The sequence below is a fragment of the Cyprinus carpio genome, chromosome A12, assembly GCF_018340385.1.
Source record: "Cyprinus carpio isolate SPL01 chromosome A12, ASM1834038v1, whole genome shotgun sequence".
Taxonomy (NCBI): Eukaryota; Metazoa; Chordata; class Actinopteri; order Cypriniformes; family Cyprinidae; genus Cyprinus; species Cyprinus carpio.
Window position 1 is genome coordinate 5011023 of NC_056583.1, and position 25789 is coordinate 5036811.

The 25789-nt window shown below is 36.0% G+C and overlaps 1 protein-coding gene across 2 annotated transcripts in view; it reads left to right on the forward strand.

The window, feature by feature from the left end:
- The window catches only part of bicc1b (BicC family RNA binding protein 1b), an 85252-nt gene that overhangs the window by 46684 nt on the left and 12779 nt on the right, over window positions 1-25789 (forward strand). Inside the window, exons 4-10 of one of the 2 annotated variants that reach the window (XM_042767228.1) lie at window positions 10894-10981; window positions 12132-12288; window positions 13721-13774; window positions 18454-18645; window positions 21456-21707; window positions 23592-23723; window positions 25429-25648. In XM_042767228.1, coding sequence (XP_042623162.1) covers window positions 10894-10981; window positions 12132-12288; window positions 13721-13774; window positions 18454-18645; window positions 21456-21707; window positions 23592-23723; window positions 25429-25648 — 1095 coding nt within the window. Of the gene's footprint in view, window positions 1-10893; window positions 10982-12131; window positions 12289-13720; window positions 13775-18453; window positions 18646-21455; window positions 21708-23591; window positions 23724-25428; window positions 25649-25789 lie in introns of those variants that run through there. The other variant, XM_042767227.1, reaches the window with a different exon arrangement.

A 25789-nucleotide genomic window follows, 5' to 3' on the forward strand; every position in this document is an offset into this window, starting at 1 on the left:
TAGTCTCTTACTTGCACATGTTTTGGGAATGCCCCGTGGTGGTTCCTTTTTGGAAAACTGTATGTTCTGTTCTTTCAGATTTTATGCATTTAGATGTACCTTGAGATCCCCTACTTTTTCTATTGTTAGACGATTCCAGTCTCCAGTTGAATGTTCATCAAAAAAGGACCTTATCAGCTGCAAGTATGGCTGCCAAAAAGACTATTTTGAAATTATGGATAGAACCATCCACTTCCATAACTTTCATTTGGCTGTCATACTTCAGAGACATTGTCTTGCTGGAAGGTACCACTGCCAGGCTCAACGGCGCAAAGGACAACACTATTCGGAGTTGGACAAATGTGGCTGCGATGTTGCTAGAAAGGCTGAAAAGTTGACATCCCTACTATGCTTTTCTGACTTTTATCACCATCACTTTTATTTTTCTTCTTCTTTTTCTGTACAAGTGGACTGCTTCATGGCATCTGTTTGTGCATAGTTCTTCTGAACCGTGAACTGTGATTTGTTTCTGAAAGTGAATAAATCTGAATAAAAATGTTGATCATAAAAAAAGTTTGCACACCAAGGCTGCATTTATTTGATCAAAATACATTAATATATTATTTATCAAAAATACAGAAATAGTGTGAAACAGTATTACAATTTAAAAGAACTGTTTTCTATTTTAATAGATTTTGCAGTGTCATTTATTCCTGATACAAAGCTGAATTTACAGCATCATTACTCTAGACTAAAGAGTCACATGATCCTTCAAATCACTCTAATATGCTGATTTGCTACTCTAGAAACATTTCTCATAATTATCAAAATTTAAAAAAAAAAAAAAAGTTGTCCTGCTTAATATTTTTGTGGAAACCATGATTTTTCCAGGATTCTTTGATTAACAGCAAGTTTTGTAACATAAATGTCTTTGCTGTCACCTTTGATGCATCCTTGCTGAGAAAAAAAAAAAAAATTATTTTAATTATTATTTTATGAGGCCCTGCTCCAAAGCAGAGCTTAATTCCATTGCCAGAATTACATTTAATTTAATTAAATATAAAGTGTGTGAATCATGGATTAATATACCCCAGAATTGTTCATCCTGGGATAAAATGACTCTGGATTAACAGTTTGTGTAGAAATTGTGAGAAGCCCATTAGTGATTAGATTTTTGCACATTTCCTGGATTGGCTTCTCTGTCACTGGTGCAGTATCTTTTCAAAAGGTACACTTCTATACTTTATTTAATCCTAAATGGTGCATAAGTACCTTAGAGGTACATATTAGTACTTTAATTAAAAGTAAAAATTATCAGTTCAGCTATACTTAAATTATTGATTTAAAATGCCCTAAAAATGTGAAAACTCATGTCCAACACAGACTTCGCTGCCCCCTCTGCCCGGGCGATGCCATCTTCTCACACACAAAGACCCAGCACCTGGCTGACATTTCTGACTCGCCCTCACTCCTAGCCCATCTTGGCCAGTCCAACTCTGAGCGCTGAATAAATCTCAGGCTGCTGTATGAAGAGATTTATAGGAGGACAGAACAGAACTCCCACCGGCCTGCTCTTAAAGGGGGGCAGCAGCTGTAAAAACAGTCCGAAGCACTCCGTTCTTCCAGTGCTTATCACCCGGTCCACCACTCTGTTGCATCAGACCAGGCTCTTGTCTCCATGGAGAGCTGTTTCTTCCTTTAAATTAACATATTTGGCTCTTTTGTCAGCAGATTTTGGATACAATAGACTCACCCTCTTGATCCCAAGGAAATAAATTTCTTCCCAGAATGACTTTGTTACAGTGTGAGGAGCAAATGAGACGTTACCATAACAACAGATGTGAGGAACATTGGAATTTTATGGCTCCAACAGGATTTTATAGATACAAAACAAGTTCTATAAAAAAAGTTCCATAAATGTATTCACTAAGTTAGAGTTACTGCAATGAACTTTAAATAATACACAGGGAAATTAGTGCTCATGTTGTTATTTCTCACGCTTACTACAGGTAAATAGAAATGTAAATAAAGAATTTTATGTTTCATTTTTATTTTTACAATACATTTCGCATTGTACTTTAGTTTTAAAATATTAAACTTAGGCATAATTATTTGATTTGTACTATTTTAATTAATTATTTTGTTAATCTCACCAACAATACTATAGATTATTTTGCTTAAATTTTGCTTTGGATAATTATTTTAATTTGAAATGTATACTTTATGAGAATATAAAGAATCTAATATAGTAAACCTCTTTCTTATAATTTTATTTTATTTTATTTTATTTTATTTTATTTTATTTTATTTTATATAATATTATATTATAATATAATATAATATAATATAATATAGGATGGATTTTATAGTTCATGCAAAACAAGTTCTATAAATAGTTCCATAAATGTATTTACTAATTCAGATTTGCAAACAACTTTATAAAATAAAATACATAAACCAATAAAACATCAAGAAGCAAGAGTACACACATTAGCACTTTTATTTACTTACTATTTATTTATTTATTCATTATACCCATATTATTTTATTTTATTTTAATTATCTCTTCAACAAGACTACTGACTCTTTTGCCTGAAATAAGTTTTCATTTATTCTAAATTATAATTGGAAATATGCTTTATAAGAATAGTATTATATATATGTATGTGTATATATATGTGTGTGTGTGTGTGTGTGTGTGTGTGTGTGTGTGTGTGTGTGTGTGTGTGTGTGTGTGTGTATATTGTAAAATGATTATAAAAAAGTTGTTACAATGTAGTTGTTGTGATTTAAAAATTGTTGGTATAATTTATGGATTTATTTAAATTTTTTTTTATGTTATATAGAATATAGATAACATATCAAATGTTGAAAGTGAGACATTTTGAAATGTCATGCCAAATATTGGCTCATTTTGGATTTCATGAGAGCTTCACATTCCAAAAAAGTTGGGACAGGTAGCAATAAGAGGCCGGAAAAGTTAAATGTACATATAAGGAACAGCTGGAGGACCAATTTGCAACTTATAGGGCAATTGGCAACATGATTGGGTATAAAAAGAGCCTCTCAGAGTGGAAGTGTCTCTCAGAAGTCAAGATGGGCAGAGGATCACCAATTCCCCCAATGCTGCGGCCAAAAATAGTGGAGCAATATCAGAAAGGAGTTTCTCAGAGAAAAATTGTGAAGAGTTTGAAGTTATCATCATCTAACACAATCCACCGTGCCATTCGCCGTTGCCGCATAAAACTCTATAGGTCAAAAAAGAAGCCATATCTAAACATGATACAGAAGTGCATGCGTTTTCTCTGGGCCAATGCTTATTTAAAATGGACTGTGGCAAAGTGGAAAACTGTTCTGTGAAATTTGAAGTTCTTTTTGGAAAACTGGGACGCCATGTCATCCGGACTAAAGAGGACAAGGACAACCCAAGTTGTTATCGGCGCTCAGTTCAGAAGCCTGCATCTCTGATGGTTTGGGGTTGCATGAGTGCGTGTGGCATGGGTAGCTTACACATCTGGAAAGGCACCATCAATGCTGAAAGGTATATCCAAGTTCTAGAACAACATATGCTCCCATCCAGACGTCGTCTCTTTCAGGGAAGACCTTGCATTTTCCAACATGACAATGCCAGACCACATACTGCATCAATTACATCATGGCGGCGTAGAAGAAGGATCCGGGTACTGAAATGGCCAGCCTGCAGTCCAGATCTTTCACCTATAGAAAACATTTGGCGCATCATAAAGAGGAAGATGTGACAAAGAAGACCTAAGACAGTTGAGCAACTAGAAGCCTGTATTAGACAAGAATGGGACAACATTCCTATTCCTAAACTTGAGCAACTTGTCTCCTCAGTCCCCAGACGTTTGCAGACTGTTATAAAAAGAAGAGGGGATGCCACACAGAGGTAAACATGGCCTTGTCCCAACTTTTTTGTTTAAAAAACATTCTGTTTTTATTCACAATTTGTAAAGTGTCCCAACTTTTTTGGAATCGGGTATATATATATATATATATATATATATATAATCAAAATGACAAGTTTACAAAGATTTTCTTGAAGTTTTTATTTGGTAGAGGCAAAAGACTGCAGAAAGCCAAATTATTTAATTCAATCCTTCCAAAAACATAATTTATTCCCTTTAAGTCCCTTAGGTATTTTCCCACAATATCAAAACTGATGCAGTCACCTATGTGTGCCTGAGCTCTTAATGTTGCAGTGAGCACACAGCAGTGTTCTGCTACATAACGAGACATTCAGAGCTCACGTGTATGTTCTCTGTGACTTTATAGGAACACAACTGCTATAAACATCCAGTCACTTGGGAGGCCTCGTTGATGTTTGGAGGGCCACAGGAAAGCCTGATCCTCTCCATTAAGGTCTCAGTATTATCATCAAGCCTTCTTTGGTTGCAGCCCTCACACGAGGAGATGTTATCATGTCTCCATTGCTGCCGCTACATCTGTCTGTTCATGATGGCGCAGCAATCCGAAGTATGTAGTAGAAAAACAGAGCGGCTTCCTGCTTTTCCTCCATGCAAAAAGGCCTGTGACCTAAGAGTCATTTAAAAAATTACTGTCATTTGAAATGGAATTAATTGCCTCCATAATACATTTCTTTCTTTCATGTGAATAGGGCTGAATTCAGAGTGTGTGAGTGTATTTTGTTTTTGTTAGCTCACGAACATCTGTTCGGTCACACACAGCAGTAGAGGCGCATAGTTTTCGCACTGTTTGTTGTGCAAGATGTTGTGACACCAGATGTGCTAAATCATGTGACTTATGAAGCACATGAGAACGCAAATTTATAGGCTAATGAATGGAGGAAATTTATTGGACGTGAATTTTGTGGTATCTAACAAACATGGATGCAAGTATATTATTTTTCTGTACTTTAAGCATCTTGGAAAAATTGGTGAATATATTTGTAAGGATACTTTCCTCCTTAGGCAACCTTAAAGTTTAAAGCAACAGAGAAAGTCTCGAGGCTGCCACCTAGTGGTACAGCAATCCTAAAAACCATCAGTGACAGAGAATTAAGCATATTTATTTATTTCAAAAGATAAGATTATTTGGCGTTAAAAATAGCTTTGCATTATTTAACACTTGTGCTGCAAGAAAACGATTGATTGATTGATTGATTGATTGATTGATTGATTGATTGATTGATTGATTGGCATTAAAAACAGCTTTGCATTATTTAATACTTGTGTTGCAACACTCAGAAAAGTAAATGTTATTTTATAATATTTTATATACGCATATTTACATCTATGCATTCAGCAGACACTTTTAATTTTTAAGTGCAGTAAGTGCAGTGGTTATACATAAAATATACCCACACGTGTAACTACACATCATTTGAATTAATATGGCCATTAATTGCTCAGCCATAAATAATACAAATCTGCTGCTTTGCCTTACATCATTTAACAAGTTAACTACACAGAATAACTACACTTTCTCTCTCTCTCTCTCTCTCTAAATAGGTCAGTTTTGTGATTTAGGCCTATTTGGATTTTCATTTTTTGTTGTTTTAGACTAGTGGAAATATAACATTCAAAATATACTTTCAAGTTTTTATTTTATTGCGGTGTAAATTTTAATCAAGATAGGCCTACTAATCTTTAAAGACTGCATTGAGCCAGAATTCTCCACTTCAGCAGGACTTACTAGCACCAAAGTTTGCTGGTTTATTCCCATCAGGTTTTTATTGAGGGGTTTATTCTTATATCATAAGCCTGATTTTATACAACATTTTATTCCTAAAAATATGGTAATTTTTTTCTGGCTGTTGACAGTATTTTCTAAATTATGGAGTGGTAAAACGTGATACCCCTCAGCAAAACATTAACTCCAATATGTCAACAAAATGAAAAAATTGTTTTACTACTGTCACGTGGTATATATGCAGTATTTATCATCATGCAGCCCAGCTCTAAAGTGAGAGTGACCAATGTATATTTCTCAAACAGACACGCCTCTCAGGATGTAGATGCACATTCTCCTGGACATCTTTTTAATACTAACTGCTATTGCTGTCTTTTACTACTGCTGTTTTCACTCACAGTGGCAGCACTGCAACAGTTTGCGGGTCTCTCAACACATGACACAACCCTCTGTGGGCATTTCCAAGCAGCCCATAAAACACTGCGGCCTCCAAAACAGCATGCTCCATTTAGCTCATGCCACCCCCTGGGTGGATGAACAACTCTCTGAAAAGACATTTCCCTCTTAAACTCAACTTCCCCACGAATCCAAATTTTAAAAATTACAAGAACAAATCAATGGATCCTAAACCGATCACCAAATGACAAGCTTTTCTTCAAATGACAAACAGATTCTTTCCTGTAATGAACTGATTTGGTGTATTCAGCTTGTTGGTTGTTTGATTTCTCCATTTTTTCACATTCCCCCGCTGTGTTTGAAATGACTGATTTAGACTCTCAGAGGAATGTGTTTCAACAGATGTGTTTCTCACCACAGTCAGCGCAGTGTAGCGCTTATCAAAGCCAGCTGTGGATGGAGGTTTGTGTCAGCAAAGCATCCTTAGATGAAGCTATATTTAAACACTAGTCAAAAGGTGTGAGCAAACCATGTGAAAGAACATCCCTGATGGGTTTTTCTAGTTGGCCCCTGCTAGTGGTTACTATATCTGTACATCATTATGGTCTTTTATTGATAGCCATTCAAAAGTAGCCATGAATTCTGGCACACAAATAAATAAGTAAATAAAATAAAATGTTGCAAGCATCATACTGCATAAATTCCATTGGGATGAATGGGAATGCTAACAAATAGCTCTTTTCATGTATTATGGATTGATTACAGGTGTATAGTGTGTAAAGCTCTGGACTAGAACTGCTATCTGTTTGGATGCTGGAATTCGACCTATAGGATGGTTTTCATTTCAGAAATCTGGTCCCATTAGTTTAAATGTTGTAACTCTATTCCGTCTTAAAGGAAAAATTCACCCAAAAATGAAAATTTGCTGAAAATGGAGTCACCCTCAGGCCATCCAAGATGTAGATGAATTTGTTTCTTCAACAGAACAGATTTGGAGAAATGTAGCATTACATCACTTGCTCATCAACTGATCCTCTGCAGTCAATGGGTGTCATCAGAATGAGAGTCCAAACAGCTGATTAAAACATCACAATAGTCCATAAGTAATGCACACAAGTCCAGTCCATCAATGAACATCCTGTGAAGCAGAAAGTTGTGTGTTTATAAGAAACAAATCAATCATTAAGGCGTTTTAACTTTAAACCATCGCTTCTGGCCAAAATACCAGTCAATAATCCATAATAGCCATTCCTCCAGTGAAACTAGAGCATTTTGCTAGCAATACAATAATTGTATTCCTCGTTTTTAATTCATAGATAATAACAAGTGAGATTTCAATGATATTGTTTTTTTTATTTCAGAAATCTGGTCACCTTAGCTTAAATATTGTAACTGTTTTTATAATAAGGTCTTAAACTGCTAGAACATATAGTTTAAGCCTAGATATTTCCATGAACATCTCAGGAATCCCAAACAATTTGTCAGTGCTTTCCACAAAGCCACCCTCCATCATATTCATAACAACAAATGCACCAACGGCATGAAGATTTATGGTTTTGAAGCAATTTAATAAGCCATTTTTGCTATGCATGCACAAATTTGTAAGTTTGGCACAATGTGGCACCCTTGAACACCATCCACACCAGCATTGCTTCACTCGGTATGCAGTAGACATATTACCTTACAACGTTTTAACCACTCTTGTAAATCCAACCCTTACCACCCTATACCACTCAAAGCTGGTGAAGTGGACAATAATTGGCAACGTGGAAGCTGAGAGATCCTAATCATCGGGTGTAATCCTACAAGTGTTAAACCACACTGGATCGGCACGTTTGCATGAGACGAGCCCCTTTGTATGCAGTTGTTTTCCCCCTAAAACCACAGTATAAACTGCGAACCTCTAGTAAGCACTTGATCTTGACCACAGAAAATGGTCATATTACATAGAATTTTAACTAAAGCCAGTCTTTTAGTGGCTAACTCTAAATGCTCTGTATGTTTTCTGCTGCATGGAATATTGCTGGAGCCAGGCTGGAGTGATTTCCTCCCGCAGTGTCCGTCCAGTCAGGCCAAATGGGTGTTTGCAGGATTTTGTGGTGGAGAAATTCGCTTCTGCGTGGGACAGTGATTTAGCGTGGCTTTTTTACTCATTCCCTTTGGCACTGAAAGCTGTCATCACGAGTTTCCTTTAAGTGCCAGAACAGCAGCAATAGCACAGAAAGCCAGACATGTAGTGTTAGAACTGGAGCCTTGTGTTTGTCTTCCTCCTTCACGGAGAGTGTATTACATGGCTTGGCATGTCTTGTGGGTTGTTTTAGATTTAGTAAAACTGTTACTAAAACATGTATGGGCTATATGAAAATTATTTTTAATTTTTTTTCAAGTTACATTTTAATTTTTCCCATATTACTTTTCCTTTTCAATTTTAACATTTTGATAAATGTTAATTATGAAAAAGCATATCTTCTTAACTGAATTAATAAAACTTTTCAATGTATTAATTTATGAAACTATAAAAAATGATGGTGACCAGTAATGTATAAATTCTGTTTAAAATTTTCTGGATTCTGTGTTTTATCATTTAATATAAATTTATTATCAAAAACAATTTAATTAATCTTTTAAAATGTAATCAAATGAAAATTGAACAATTAATTTAAGTTTTTCGCAAAAAAAAGTGCTGCATAACATCTCAGTAACATATGTAACCTTTATTCCCTGAAGGAGGGAATGGAGACGTTACGTCAACACTGACATTAGGGGTCTCAATTGGGAGTCCCAATCACCACCAAGTAGTAAAAAACAGGCCAATGAACATTGGCGAGTGGAATTTGCTTGCCCAGCCACTCCACCATACACTTGTTTCAGGTTCTACTCATTCAGGTTTGTGATGAGGAGCCAGAGCCAGAAACAGAATAAAACAGAAGACTCTCACCCCGGCCCTCCTCTGGTGAGGAGGAGCAGTGTATCCACCACCTCCTGTGAAAGAGCAGTCCCCTTTATCTCTGGGATGCCTGAGTCAGAGCCTCTGTTATGCTCTCGCTGCGAGGGCATAACCCATCCATAAAAACAGTCTCAGCAGGCTTATCAGACACGTGAGACAGCGACTGTGGCCATCTGAAGAGGCCAAAAAAGGACCACATCCAGAAACTAAACCTTTAAAAAGATGCTCACTTCCGTTTTGCTCTTTTAGGGTAAACTGCTCTTTTATTTGCTGAAGCACCCAGGGGGGATTCACTGCACTCATTCAGCGGAACACCACTGAATGTGCCGCCAGAACCACCAGCAGCAAGAGAGGTTTCGCTTCTCTTCTACTCTTTTAGAGATGAATGGGAGTATGTTTGCTTAAACACGAGCAACCACTCGGCTCCGAAGCAAAAATCTAAATGAGTGAATGCATGCCGCCCTCTTGTATACCTGTGTATGAGGGAGTGGCTAGGCATGAAAATTCCACACGTCAAAGTTCATTGCCTGTTTTTTACAATTCGGAGGTGATTGGGACTTCTAAGTGAGACATAGGCTATGCGTCAGTTTTCGTTTGTACTTCTGCGTTGACGTGCAATTACACCTGCAGACCGCTAGTCTGCAGTGTCCACAGGCATGTTGCTGGTGTAACCCATAGTATCAAGACGAGAGCCGAAGAAGCAGCTTGTCAGAGAAGCAGTTGTGACAGCGGCAAATAAATATCCAAGAACAGATCATTTATTTACAACTACAAAAAAATGAGAAGACAACGGAACTGGAGAGGATGGCACTTACAATCTTCACAAGGATTTGTACCATGGCATAAAAACATTGTTTGTCGCAGACAGCTAAGTGATGTATAATGCTATGGTGTATAATAAATGATAATACACTTGTTCTTTGCTTTATTTTAAATAAGAATGTGTAACATTAAAGTATATTAAAGTGCAAAAAACGCATGCTGCGCACAACCTACGACATAGCTATGGCATAGTTTTGACGCAGAAGTATAAATCAGCCTTAAGTGGGCGGCTCTTGGGTGGAAAACACAGTAAAATGGACCAGACATTGTGCCATTAGTCAAAGTTTTTCTGTGGGACACTAAGCAGAGATTTAATTCATGTTGGCATGAAGGTTGGGAAAGTGGATTAGTTCAGGAAAATTTGGGAGTTGTTTTGCAGCACAAAGATGTTTATGGTGTGGAAGTCAATGACAGAATGAGCAAGTGCTGGAATTTTATAAATTTTGTCTGGATTTATTTAACCGTGAAGCACTGTATATGCAGTTTTATGCCAGCCCTACTTGAACCCACCATTATTCATGTGAAATATGAATTGCTACATAAATCAATGAATATACGAATGATCATATTGATGAACGATCATATCGTTGATGAAGCTTTATGATGAATATAATAACTAGATTTTTACATTTTCTGAAAATGAAAATTTTGAAAACTGACTAGCTACTCTGAGGTATTTTGAGTGTGTTATTTTGTTTAGTTTTTTGGTACACTACCATTCAAAAGTTTGAGGTTGGTAAGATTTTCTAAATGTTTTGAAAGAAGTCTAATATGCTCACCAAATACAGTAAAAAAAGTAATAATGTGAGATTTTATTCGTTTGAAATAACTGTTTTCTATTTAAATATATTTTAAAATGTAATTTATTCCTGTGATGAAAAGATGTACTTTCTGCATCGTTACTCCAGTCTTCAGTACAAGATCCTTCAGAAATCGTTCTAATATACTGATTTGCTGCTCAAAACAGTTGTGCTGATTAGTTAGTGGTTTGTTCAACTACTTTTTTGCTAATGAAAATGCTGTATATGGGGTAAATAAACCTTATGACATGACTTACACTATCTATTTTTGTCTTTCAGATCCACATATCAAAGTTAGCGGTAAGAGAGACAATGTGAAGGAAGCCAAGGAGAAGATCATGTCTGTCCTGGACACAAAGGTGAGCATGTCAAGTCAGATTGGGTAATTCTTATTTGATATGTCATTGTGCATTTCAAAAATACCTCATTCGTCATCCCTGTCATTCTTGGTTGCTGCAGTAGCTGGATGAGTTTGGTTTTATGACAGCTGTGACATTTGAAGCAATTGAATTTGAAGACCCTGAGAGGAAATATGTGGAGCCTGACATCAGGAGCTCCTCGTTTATTTATAAGGAATGAATCATGGCTTAAATCTATGTGGGGATTGGAATGAGGAGTTCCTTTTAATTTTATAGTTGGTTGATTATGGAGTAATTCGTGTTGGTTGAGATTGTTATAGAAATTGTACAACTGATTTAAGAGTATGTAGATTCTTCTTGTAATTTGTTGAATGAATAATGTATGACATCTGTGGCTTCTGCTTTAACAAAAAGACAAAAGGTAGATATATATTTGTGAGGTAATTCCCTCACATTTTTGATGTGAAATGGGAAATGTTGTGTATTGAAATCTACCTGTAGACTTGATGTAATGAAAAACTGACTTGGCTGTAGCTAATAGATCTAATTCAGTCTGTGACAACTTTAAAGAAGCTGCTCAAAGGGGCGGGATCTGTTTTCCTGTATTTAAAAGTGAAGCAATTTTGTTCACTTTTAAAATAAGTTCAGTGTTTCAATATTGAAAGTGCAAGCAACTTTCTCAGCTCATTGATGCTAAGCACAATTAGCCACCATGAGCAAACATGGCGTATTTTGAATCAGAGACTTCTGGGAAGTCCTGTGCCAGGCAAGCAAGTATCATTGAGATAAACAAGTAAAAAAAATACAGTTAAAACAGTAATAATGTGAAACATTTTTACAATTTACAATAACTGTTTTGTATTTGAATATATTTTCAGATGTAATTTATCCCTGTGATGGCAGAACTGAATTTTCAGCAGCCATTACTCTTTTATTATCAATGTTAAATTCAGTTGTCCTGCTTCATATTTTGTGATACATTTTTTAAATCAAATACTTCTGGTATATATGCAGTACTTCTGATATATATGGGAATGCTATTGGACAAATAATGTCATAGAAATTACAACTTTAAACCGAGATGGATATTTTAACGTTCATAACTTAATTGAATATTGTAATTCTTTTGTTTATTCAGAGTATTTTGTTTATTCTGAGGATTGGCGTGACTCTAAAGATGGACGTCTCACATACCGAGCATTCACATGTCATTGGCAAAGGGGGGAACAATATCAAGAAGGTGATGGAGGACACGGGCTGTCACATCCACTTCCCTGACTCCAACCGCAACAACCAGGCTGAGAAGAGCAACCAGGTGGGATTCTGACTTAACCAGCTTTGGCTGAGATGAGAATTCAGGCCAGGTTTTATTTTGACTTAACTATCTATCTTAAGTTTTGGTTTGGTTAATTTTTGTGTATGTTTTACTTTGTTATTATTTTCAGTATGCTGTAATACAGTATTTTTTTTTTTAATTATCATAAGATAATTGCATAAATATCGCTGCAAAAATAAGAATAGGAGCATGATCGATTGTCATATAAATCATGATAAATGTCAAAAATTGTGATGTTCTAAAAATAATAATAAAATTAAATAAATCGGTTGGTAATAAAATAAATATCTTATGGTGCATGTATTCGATTTAAAAACACAGTAAAAACTGTGCTAGTGTGTAATATTATTACAATTTAACATAACTCTTTTCTGTTTTAGTATATTGTCAAAAGTAATTTATTCCTGTGATGTCAAAGCTGAATTGTCAGCATCATTACTCCAGTCTTCAGTATCACACGATCCTTTAGAATTCCTTCTGATATGCTGATTTGAAACATTTCTTATTATTATCAATGTTGAAAACAGTGCTGCTTATTGTCCGGATTATTCTTTTGTAAAATTATAAGTCCGTCCTGTCACTTCTGAACAATTTTATGCATTCTTGCTGGATAAAAGTATTAATCTCCTTAAAAAATCTTTTGAATGGAAGAGTATATGCAAAAATAATAATAATATAATTTATACTTATAAATGATATGTATATGTATATTTAAAATTACATTCTTGTTATTTTGGGATGAAACATGACCTGGACATGTTCTTGACAGGTTTCTTGAGATATTCAATCATAATTTTCATCTCAGGTTCTGGAGGCCTGTTTTGATTTCTAAAATGAGTTTATGTATGTCTGAGCTACTGAATGTTTGCATATTGTCTGCAGCCTAAGGGAGGTTAAGGACTGAGCCATAATTGAATGTGAGACATGTTTCCAGACTTGATGAAGTGGGGAATGTGGAAACTGAGCGGTGGCATGGCCCTCCCTCAGTGTGGGCTCATGTGTTGGGTTCAGAGTGGCTGGTACTTGCTGACAGGTGAATGAGAGCCAGTCAGGCTAGAATGAAGAAATCTCACCTCCTAGTGGTGCTCGTATGATAACATTTGGCAGACGAGTATTTTTCATTCTTAAGGGATTAGTTCACGCAAAAATGAAAATCATTTACTCAGCCTCATGTAGTTCCAAATGCATCACTTTGTTGTTGTTTTTTCTGTGGAAAACAAATAAAAAAAATCAAATAGAAATGTCATAGGAGGAGCTTTTATGACTTATGGCTTTTATGTTATTCATTCATCATGTCATCATATATTAATATTTATTTTTATTGTTTTAAGTCATACCAAATGATGTACTAGACTCCACTTCCTTTACTTCCATGAACATGCATGTGACTTTCTTGTTCCTTTTTCTGCAGGTGTCCATAGCTGGCCAGCCAGGAGGAGTGGAGGCTGCCAGAGCCCGAATTCGGGTAAATAAACATTCATACTATGATAAATGCAGGAAGTAGAAGTGGGAGGCTGTTATTTATCTTGAGGAAGTTGACAGGTACAGGTGGTGTTAACATAAATGTTTTTTTGTTTTTGTTTTTTGGATGAGATAAACACATTCCTCTGCATCCCAGCGGTCATCCCGGCAACACAACAAGCAGTATTCATCTTTCTCTGGATGTTTCTAGTTGAGAAATTGGTGCTTGAATCAGAACTGCTGCCCTCTGTTGGTATTGTACAAGCATTAAAGCCACTTCTATCCATTTCAATGACTTAAACACCTTCCTTTCACAAAGCTGTACAGGCAAAAGCATTTTAATAGGATAAAACATGAGGAATAAGAAGCATTTGACACTCAAGGTCTTGAGTTTTACTTAGAAGACCAGCTTTAATAATGGTTTGATGCAGAACACATGGTGCCAATTGAAGCTGGTTTGAAACTGCAGTTCTAGTGATATCTTGACTGTTTGGCCGGGTGTCGCCTGCGTGCTCCTGCTCCATCCAGACTCTCTCCTCGGATTTCACCAGCACCAGGGCTCTGCACACGTGCTTCCTCCTCAGAGAGAACCAAGAAAAACAAGCCAAAGCATTCGAGCACAGCGGGCTTCCCTTAGTGTTTGCATAAAGACCGAGCCCCAATTAACTCGAGGACGTTCTACACCAGAAACTATCATAAGCATTCACTATTGTTTCATGGAGCAATTTGTTTAAAATGTGTAGGAGCAATTGGTATAGGATGCTGTATTTTTGATGTACAAGGCTTATAAATTTTTGTTGTCCAAAACATTGAGGGAAAGTTGTTTTTTGTGGGTGCTGTCTTCCTCGTTCACGTGACCAGAAATGCTAGGAATTCTTCTCTTGACCGCCTAATCATCTCCACTTTTTCCTCTTTTCTCTCTTCAAAAGATCTTCACCCACAATCGTTTTGGTGCTTTATCGGGCAATTACACTTATGTGAATGGTATAGCGCGAGCCTAATTCTCACTCTCAATCTCAAGTCAAATGTTTAGTCTTTTTTTAGACCAACTTGTTGTTTGTTTGCAGATTGTTGCTGTGAATTTCGAATGCAAAATTAAGATTTTTTTTTATATATAAAACCTGACAGGTTTCTGTCCTTCCATTAAAAGTGAAGGGAACCACAAAAAGGTTATAAAGACGGCTTAAAACAAATCCAGTAGAAACAAGCTGTTTAATCCAAGTTTTAGATAAAGTCCAAGTCCAAGATAGGGATGTCTCTTTAATGTTATGTTGTACAAAGGTCAATGATAAGTTACAGTGTCCACAATAAAGAAAAGGAAAAATTATTTTAACATCTTTTATTTTAATTGTTAATTTTTGATAGTTTTGGTAAATTGTCCATTTTCAAGAAAAGCTTAAATGTAAATTATTTTTTTTCTTCTTTTTTTTTTTTTTTTTTTACAAACCTGAACTAACGTTGCCTTGTCATAAAAAGTTTTTTTTTTTTCCCCCTCTAAGAAATAATAATAACATATTGTTCCAAACTGAAAGGCATAGTTCACCCAAAAATGAAAATTCTGTCATCATTTACTCACCCTCATGTCGTTCCAAAGCTGTATGAGTTTCTTTCTTCTGCTAAACACAAAAGAAGATGTATTGAAGAACATGGGTAACCAAACTGAAATGGAAAAAAATATATATTATGGAAGTCAGTGGCTGCCGTCAACTTTACGGAATGACATGAGGATGAGTAAACTATGACAATATTTTAATTTCAAGGACGTTTTATGATATAAGGACAATTTTATCACCCTGACATTTCTTACATTATGGTCCCCAGTCACTATCAAAATTTATTTTAATTCAGAAATGAAAAACATCATCATAGAAGAGTTGTATTCAAGATTGAGCATCATGTCATTGACCCACAAGCAAAATACTTGTATTACATGTTTGTGTGAGACCGCACGTGTTTGGCCACGTCTCAACGCTTGAGCGATTAGCCCGTTTAGAGTTTAGCCTTGCTTTCTTGGAGGAAACGAGTTCATTTCAATGGAATGATCAACACAGCATCTTCCTCGCTCTATGGATGCGTGTTGTCTGTGAAAACAGAAAGTAAATACAGAAGTTACTGATTCCACAGAAGGTCAGAGGAAAGCTTAGACCTCTTGTTTGTAAAAGATCGGAATCCAGCACTCCTCTCCAAATTCCTTATTAAAAATTAGTTATTAAAAATAAGAGAAACGGTTTTTATTTGGTTTTTTTTTGGTAGGCTTTGCTTATGACTTTTGTTTAAGATAAGGATGGTTATGTTTTTAATGAAAATGAGGATAATTGTTAAAGAAAATTGATGATTGGAATTAAAAAGGTTGATTGATTGGAGTTATAATGCTCCCAGCTAAAGTTGAACCTTATAATAAACATCTCCTTGTCTGAAGGGAGAGTGACTGTCCTAACCACATCTAAAGGGGCAGAGAATGTCTTTCTTTTTGGCCCCCGGTACAGAATATTAGGGTGAGCGGAGCCCCCACAGCATATGGGACTGATCACAGCTGCATTTTTAAGGCTTGGCTATTCATTCTGTTTACCAATTGAGTTTGGTAAGGCACTGTTTGCTGGGCTTTTGATGACCATAAATCACAGTAGAATGATGGGAAATATTTGCTTATTCCGTTTTGTTTCTAAAGACTTCATGGTTTGAATGTCGGCCAAATGCCCTGCTAGCAGTAACTTTAATTTTTGCCAGCATTCATTCAGAGCAAACCATGTTGTTTACATTTTAAAGCCAAGCGCACACTATCTTGTCGCCCTGTGCACAATCTAAACCATCACTTCTGGCCAAAATATGAGTCCATAATATCCATAATAATGCTTCCTCCAGTGGAAAAAGTCCATCCTCCTATTGGCCTCTCACAACAAAATCCACTGACATATTTGTTAACAACTGTTTATTTTTATTATTATTATTTTTGCTTATAAACAGTGCTTCATTATGGATAGAGGATTTTAGCTAGAAGCAAAGGTTTGAAGCCAAAAAACATGCAGTTTTCACTTCAGAAGGTGTTAAATAATGTCGACTGGAGTCTTGTGGATTACTTGTGGATCATTGTGATGTTTTTATCAGCTGTTTGGACTCTCATTCTGATGGCACCCATTCACTGCAGAGGATTTTAATATATATATATATATATATATATATATATATATCTTCTAGCTCTCAGCGGAGAAGAACTCTTCTAGCTCTCAGCGGAGGCGGTCGCATTTCTTCCTCTCCTCCCTGCCTTCCCTGCTTTGCTTGGTTTCTCTTGTCTTGTCTACTTTGAGAGACTCTTTCTGCACTGCTCTCCTAAACTCGAACATGGATTTGATTAATTGGTCTCTCAACGCAATTGACACCATCTTCTCGACGAGGAGCTTGGGTTCGGGGGAACCTGACTGCCCTGCCGGAACATTCGCAGCTGACTACACGATGGACGCGTGGGCGAATTGGCGGGTCGTGTGTCTGGCGGCTCTTTCCGTGGAGGACATTGAAGACATCTACCTATTCGGAACCATGATAACAGGTATTCTGCTGATTGGATTAGGCTTTGCCCTGGGTTATCGGAAAATTCAGAAGACGGGAACAGCTGTCCAAAGCCTCACAAGGCTGCCCGTCATGATTGAAGCAGTGGGCAGAGTGGTCAGCATTGAGACTGAGACTATTAACCGCAATATGGATAACATCATGAAGAAGCTCACGGCTTTGGAAAGGAAATTGGAGAATTTGGAGACCTAAATGGACAATGAACAATCATAGTGACCGTAAAATGGAATGCGGCTACTAGACCAAACAACTGGTATCATATCTTCTTTCGGCTTTCTCTACCAGCCTTGGCCTTGGCTGGATAACAAATATCTCCCGGGTGAGCACGGCAGCGAGACGCTCTCGCATTCCTCCCCCCTCCCACACACACCTGATGATTGTTGACTCTGTCTAGGACCTGGCCAAGGCTGTCTCCATGGCAACTTGCTGTGACGCTCTATAATCTGCGGACTGAGGCATCTAGAGAGAATCGCAACTCTCCAGGCCTACACATACACTAACTCTTACACATATACAGATATGCATTCACCCCCCCAACCCCCATCCCTCGCCTTCGCCGCTTTGTTCCACCAGTCTGGCGAGCGGGTCTGTGACCAGCGCTGTAATGGCTGCAGGACCGGATGCTGATTGCCTGGGCTGGATCACCTCGATCCCCAACTTCCGTCCCCAGTTGCAAAGTCATGTTTTATGGTGTATTGATTATGTGCTTTTGTGCTGAGGTGTTTTTCCTGTCCTCAAACGGTGCTCCCAAAGGAGCACAGTCTGGGTGTTGGTTTTTTCCTCCTCTCTCTCCTTCCTTTTTTTTTTTTTTTTTTTTTTTTTTTTTTTTTTTTTTTTTTTTTGCTGTTATCTCTTCCCCTGTCTACTGTATTTCGTTGCCTTGTGCCCACATGTGCAATGACAATAAAGTTGAATCTGATCTGAATCTGAATCTGAATCTGAATATATATAATTAAAAAAAAAATGGCCACTTGAACCAGATTTGGTCCGTTGATGAATTATCCATAATCCTTACCTGCCACCAGCAGAAATTACAAAATTTACATCAATCTAATGAATATAATTCAACATCGATAATTTAGATTACATTAACTTGTGGGTTTGTTGGTCTTCTTTCAGGAGCTGCTCCCGCTGGTGTTGATGTTCGAGCTGCCAGTCATAGTGCAGCAGCTGAACCCTGACCCCAGCTCTCCTGCCATCCAGCACATCTCCCAGACATACAACATCTCTGTGGCCTTCAAACAAAGGTCCAGACTCTATGGAGCGACAGGAGTGGTGCGGGGCTCACAGAATAATGCTGCGGCCGTGAAGGTGAGACATATATAAACTCATATATGGGGCAAATTCTCCAGTTGCAGTTTTTTTTTTCTCCCCTATATTATACACATCACTTTCTGAATTTAGAATATTTCATTGCATTGTGTTTTTTTTTTTTTTTTTTGGGAGGTATTTTGTTTGTTTGTTTGTTTTGATAGAATTAATGTTCTCAGTCATTTAAATATTAACTATCGTTTAAGTATCAACTTCACTAATAACATCTTTCCCTCCACTGCAGCTCTCAGATCTCATTTGCATTTTTGCATTTAAAATGTTAGGTTTTCTAATGTAAACCTAACATTGTGTTATTGATATATCTGCTGTAATCTTACAGAACAAAACAAAAAGTCTTGCATGTAGTGGAAAATAAAGGATTTCTCAGCAAAGAAAGAAATCACAGGACTTATTGTTAAAACAGTGCCACAGTATATGGAGTCTTTTGCATTGCATACATTAGGAGGGTTGTGAAAATGTTAGTTTTTTCTCAGGACAAAAATCTGAGAAACAGACTGATTTCTATAAGAAAAATATCAGGGTTTCTGAGGGCTTAAAAGTCTTAATTCAAGGTTCCACAAAATAAGACTTAAAAAAAGGTCTTAAAAAGGGCATAAAATGTTGCATGCATTGCTAAAAATATATATCTTCCTTAGTATTTTTGTCTTGTTTTCCAGTTCAAATGTCTAAACATCTTTAAATTAAGATACATTTACTTGAGATGCAAAATGAAGATATGAAGTCAAAATTGTATTAGTTTGTTTGTTAGTTTTTAATCAAGAACAAATATCTGTAAATGGGATATGAAAATGTAAGTCTATTTGTGGATATTTTTTTCTTTAATTATTATTATCATAAAATCCCTTCATTTTGATCAATTAAATCAATTATTCCATTAATTCTCCATTAATCTTTAATTGCATAATTAAATAGAGATCAGCACTAAGTTGTATTTTGAAATTTAGAATTATTGCTAATGCAACTCGTTGTGTGCAGCTCATTTAGTCTGAGAGAACGTATTGACTTTGTCTTAAAAAGGTCTTAAAAATTTCTTAAATTTACCTTCATAGAACCTACAGAAACCCTGAATTTTAAAGGAATATTCCTATGGGGTAATATGTTTGCAAAGCATTTTTATCTCCTAAAGCTCCAGAAAAGATCACAGTAAATCCTCCAGCACAAACCTACACAACCTTTGATCTCTGTGGTGTTTGCCGGTGGCGCTGAACTCTTCATGTTGTGCTAATGACTGCCGGCAACACTTTAGACTGAGGGTCTAGTGTGGGAACCTTCTTCCATCTCTGGTCTTGAGGAAGGGCCTAGGGCTGGAGTTGCCCTGTGGGCTGCTGGCTATGCCTGGTATGTGTTAAGAGCTGGAGTGAGGATTTCCATGAGAAGGAGTGATAAGTTTGTGGCCAGAAAGTGACAAAACCGCCTATGAACACAGCCAGAAAGGAACCCCAAAAGAGCCCCCCTGCCTTCCCTAGTTTTATGATCTAGGTCATTCTCAGGTTTGTATATGTCAGATGGAAAAGCAAGAACATAAAAAGGTTCTTGTTTACTAAAATATGCTCCATTTTTTTTTTTTTTTTTTTTTTTTACCTTTGAAGGGCAATTTTTATAATTACCTTATTAAATGTATGTGTTGTCTTTTAGTCAAATACTTTACTATTACAATTACTTCCATCAGTAAGAAAACTATAGACTGTTATCAATAAAATTTGATCAACAAAAGCCATCTTTACACTGCAAACTGGGCACAGAAGCTGCATCTGACGTGGCATTATGTATTTTAAAATCAAACTTTAACATCTTAATAGCATAAAAAACAAAACAGTGGAAGCTTGTTTCCGCCACTGGATTTTTTTTTTTTTTTTCTTTAAAAAGGTCATTGTAACCTTTTTTCTCAAAAGTCTTTCTTTCTCGCAATTATGAGTTGACATCTCACAAATTCACAAATTCACCTGCAATCTCAGAATTGTGAGTTTAAATCTTGCAATTTTAAGTTATAAAAATCTTACAATTCGTCTTAAAATTTACAATAAATGATAACATCATACAATATGGCTTTTTTCTCAGAATTGCAACGTATCTCACAATTTCAACTTATAAACATTTGCGCATTTATATTTCGCAATTCTTTGAAAAATAAATAAAATGTAAAAAATGAATGAATAATTGCAACTAATCTCGCAGATCTCGCAATTGCGAGTTATAAAGTCAGAATTGCAGGATTTAAACTCGCAATTGCAAGTAATGAAGTCAGAATTGCAAGTTAAAAAGTCAAAGCTCACAGTTCTGATATTTTCTTACAATTGCATGATTATATCTCACAATTCTGACATTATAACAGATGTTTCTGAGATATAAACTTGCCATTGCAAGAAAAAATTCTGAATTGTGAAAAGTCAGAATTACAATACCATTTTATTTTTTATTCAGTGGTGGAAACAAGCTTCCATAATAGTCTATAAACTTGCAATTGTGATTCTGAGGAAAAAAAGTCAGAATTGCGTTATGTAAACTTAAAATTGCGACAAAGAGTGTGAAATGTAAACTCAAAATTATAAGAAAAATCTGAATTGCGAGATGTAAACTCACAATTCAGAGAAAGTCCAAATTGGGAGATATAAACTTGCAATTGCAAGAATAAAAAATATCTGAATTGTGAGATAAGAAGTCAATTTTTTTTTTTTTTTTTATCCAATTGCAGAAAGGGGCTTTCATTGAATTTTGGAGGCAGTTTTGTTAATTTCGGTGGCATTTTTGCCCTATGTCCCCGTAAATTTTCAACACTGGTGTCATTGCAGAGGGGCACAGCAGTGTTACTGGAGCACCTCGCGGGCAGCCTGGCCAGCGCCATCACAGTCAGCACACAGCTTGACATCGCACCCCAGCACCACCTCTTCATGATGGGCCGTAACGGCAGCAATATCAAGCACATCATGCAGCGCACAGGAGCGCAGGTCCACTTCCCAGACCCAAACTGCCCGCAGAAGAAATCCACCATCTACGTGCAGGGAACCATTGACTCTGTGTGTCTGGCTCGCCAGTACCTAATGGTGAGAGATTTTTTCGCTCTTTATTTCTCATCCCTCAGCATTTGTGCTACTGACATGAATGATGCCCCAAATCCTGCAGCTTGTTGAAGAAAATTTATGATTTTTTCTAAGCATTCAGACTTGTTGGGCAAAAAATGGGTGAAAAAAATCCACACTTGCATCGCAGTGACTCGTTTTCTGTTTACTGTTCTACTCTTGTTTTCCAGTAATAAGGTCAGTGATGCTTATTTTGTTTGTCCTGATGTATCAATTAATTTGTGTGGTCAATAAATATCTTAAAATATCAGTTAATTTGAAAAAAAAAATTAAAAATTATGAGAGTTGATAGCAATGCACTGAAATTTTTGCAAACAAAAATATTTGGCCAAAAATTTTATTTTCGGTTTCTAACAAAACAATTTTATCATTGATCAAATTAATTTACAGCTTGTAAACAATATCCCAAATATTACATAACATTTCATTTACTTTTGAAAAAACATTATTATATTTTTAGTTTAAATGTTTATGTTTCAGCAACTAACTAATATATGATTAAACAGTTTTAATAAAAACTGACAAATAAATAAATAAATATATATATATATATATATATATATATATATATATATATATATATATATATATATATATATATATATATATATATATATATATATATATACATACATATATACTATATATATATATATATATATATATATATATATATAATATATATAATATATATATATATATATATATATATATATATATATATATATATATTTATTTATTTATTTATTTGTCAGTTATATACATATATATATATATATATATATATATATATATATATATATATATATATATATATATATATATATATATATATATATATATATATATATATATATACAACTTATTTGTTTTTATTTGAGTGTTGATTTTTAAAGTTGATTATTTTTAATGAAATGTTTCTTGTTTTTAATGAAATGAAAAAGGTTTAAAAGGTTTTTTTCATTCTTTTTTTTCAGTAAATAGCCACCTAGCAACTGTAAAGTAAACCTTAGCAACAACCCAGAACACCTTAGATAACGAATGTTGTCAAGCTGAATTTTGCATGAGGCGAGCATGTATTTTCTTCAGAAAATGTGAAGCTTCAGTTTCTCTCTACTCTCATCTAATCTCTTCTTCCCTCAAGCCATTACAAATAGCAGCTCTGGTTTGTCTCATTATGTGGTGGTCTTTTTCAAATTAATGGTTTCCAACCAACACAGAAGAATATTAAACTGACAAAGGCAGGGGCACCAGGAAAAACACGATTATTTTGAGGAACACACAAGTGGAGAGCATTCCTTCGTTCTGAAAGCAGAATAATTAGCCCTCCACCACACTGCGGTCCTCTCTGGAGACAGATATCAGCCCGTCTGTCCCCACAAATCCTGATTTAAACACTCAGCTGAGGCCGAGGAAAGACACAGTACTCAGGAATAATTTATTCACAGTTTTTGGCTCAATTTAGATCCATTATGGACATTTTTAGCATTCACAATTATGACTGTCATAGCAGGCTTCCCACCACACAAATAGGCTCTAGAAGTTTTCCTGCATATGTAGCAGTTTCTTAAATGCCTGCTGAGTTAGCTGTGTCGGGAAAGGGAAAAGAAGGTCAAGGCCCGGTAAAATGAAAGCCTTAGGCCTGGAGTACCTGCTGCTGTTTTTCTTTTCAACATGAGAAGAAGGTGATTTATCACTGCTGAATAGCTGTAGCTTTGCTGCTTTAGGACCGAGGCCAGCGGAGTCCTTGAAACACTTAAAGTTGGACTGTATGAATGATTTACAACAGTGTAGAAAAACTTTGTTCATTTATTTTTTTTCTTGGTTTCTTCTTTGTGCTTTCCTCAGGGCTGCCTGCCACTGGTGCTGATGTTTGATATCAAAGAGGACATCGAGGTGGAACCGCAGTGCATTACTTCCCTAATGGAACAGCTTGATGTGTTCATTAGTGTCAAACCCAAACCCAAGCAACCTAGCAAGGTTTGCACACTCACAGCCACAAACTCAAAGATATTTACATGACCTAAACCCAACCTTCCAGTACATATGCAACATTTATCACATATGGTGGTGGATACGTTTGGATGTCACACTCTGAGCTTTTCTGAGAACTTACTTTTTGTTTTTGAGCAATGGGGATTTTTACATGGGGATTTTTTGTGGATGTATGAAGTCAGTTCTTCTCGAGTTCAAGGTGAAATTCACAGTAAAATAATGGCAGGTGTTGTTGTCAGAACTTTACAAAAAAATATGTAACATTTATAACAAAATATTATATGTTTGTGTGTGTGTGTGTCTATATATATATATATATATATAATATATATATATATATATATATATATATATATATATATATATATATATATATATAGATGTAACATGACATATATAGATGTAACATAAAATATAATGTCAAATAAATGCAGCTTTGGTGAGCATAAAAGACTTTCTCAAAAAAATACAAAAAATCTTACTGACCCCAGTAGTCCCAGTAGTGTAATATAAGTACATTCATACATTTTTAAGTCTCCAGATTTTTGATACCACCATGTGAGACCTTGAATCCTCACATCAAGCATTAAGAGGCTTAAAATTAAGATGCCTAGTCTTGTAAAAGTAATGTATGGAACGTATAGGATTTGTGGGTGGCTTACTAACAGTATGTGGAAACTGGGAACACTTCACATCCTTGGTCATGGTCAAGAGTGAAATCCTATACTGGGTTTAGGCTGAATGGCTGCACTGTAAATTATCAGTCTTAGTATAAACCTCTGTTTTTCCATTTCAGTGATTTGTGTTGATGCCTCTGGCTTCTCTTCTTTCACTCTGCTAATAGATTGCTACAGTAGTAGCCTTGACTAGTATATACAGCACATATGCTAAGAAGTAAGTACTGTATAAACTCCCAATTGAGAGGGAAATATGAGGACATGAAGAATTTAAGTACAGCCACAGAAAATCTCCAATCTCAGATTCATTTTAGTTCAGCAAGCTCAAACTCGTATTCCATGAATTTTAAGGATAATGAGACATAAAAATATCATTGATCTTTTGAAATAAAAGAACTTGATGTTAAATTAAAACATATAGTAACTTTAAAACATACTGAAATCAGAATGTACTTCCTATTGAAAAAAAAGACCATCTATTGAATCTAAGCAGCAGAAACTCCCAGAAAACAAAAGAACTAATGATAAAAGTAAAAAAGGTAAAGTTCACCAAACCATGTGCTGTTTCTTGCTGTGTGTAGCACCTTCCACTCTGCAGATCCTTTAACATCCAATAAGTGGGCAAAAAAATAATAATAACAATAATAATAAACTCCCTTTAAAAGGAAACACCAAGTACATTATATTCATAATGGTGCCATTCTGCACTACAAATACTGATTATGCCAACACCAGAAGAGTGGGAAAAATTACTTTGAAACTGATTCCAACAACTATTGAGAACAACAATTGAGAACGATTTTTACAACGTTATCATTAAAGTTATAGTCTTTGGTGTAAGCGGGCCTTTACTGTCTTCATGACTACTAATTATTCTATCATTGCTGAAACAACTTCTGCTGTTGTTATTTTCTGAATGACACCAAACAAACACAGTACTAATAAAATATAGCACCTACTAGTGGACGGGAGCTGATTTCTAAACTGTAAAACTCTTTTGTTTGGGCTGTCAGTCAGTGATAGTGAAGAGTGTGGAGAGGAACGCTCTGAACATGTATGAGGCCAGGCGTTATCTGTTGGGTTTGGAGAGCAGCGGCGTATCAGTCCCTACCAGCAGCATCAGCAGCAGTTACAGCAGCAGTCCTCCGTCTGGCCCTGCTCCACCTCCACCTCTCAGCTGCCCTGTTGGCCTCGACATCCTGGCCTCTGCCGGCCTCGGCCTCACCAGCCTGGGTAAGAAAAGAGTACATTTATTAGCCCATGGCTATTAAAGTACATCTAGTCTTCTAATCAACTTCTAATCATCTTTGTGTGTGTGTGTGTGTGTGTGTGTGTGTGTGTGTGTGTGTGTGTGGACTGAAACTGGAGAACACT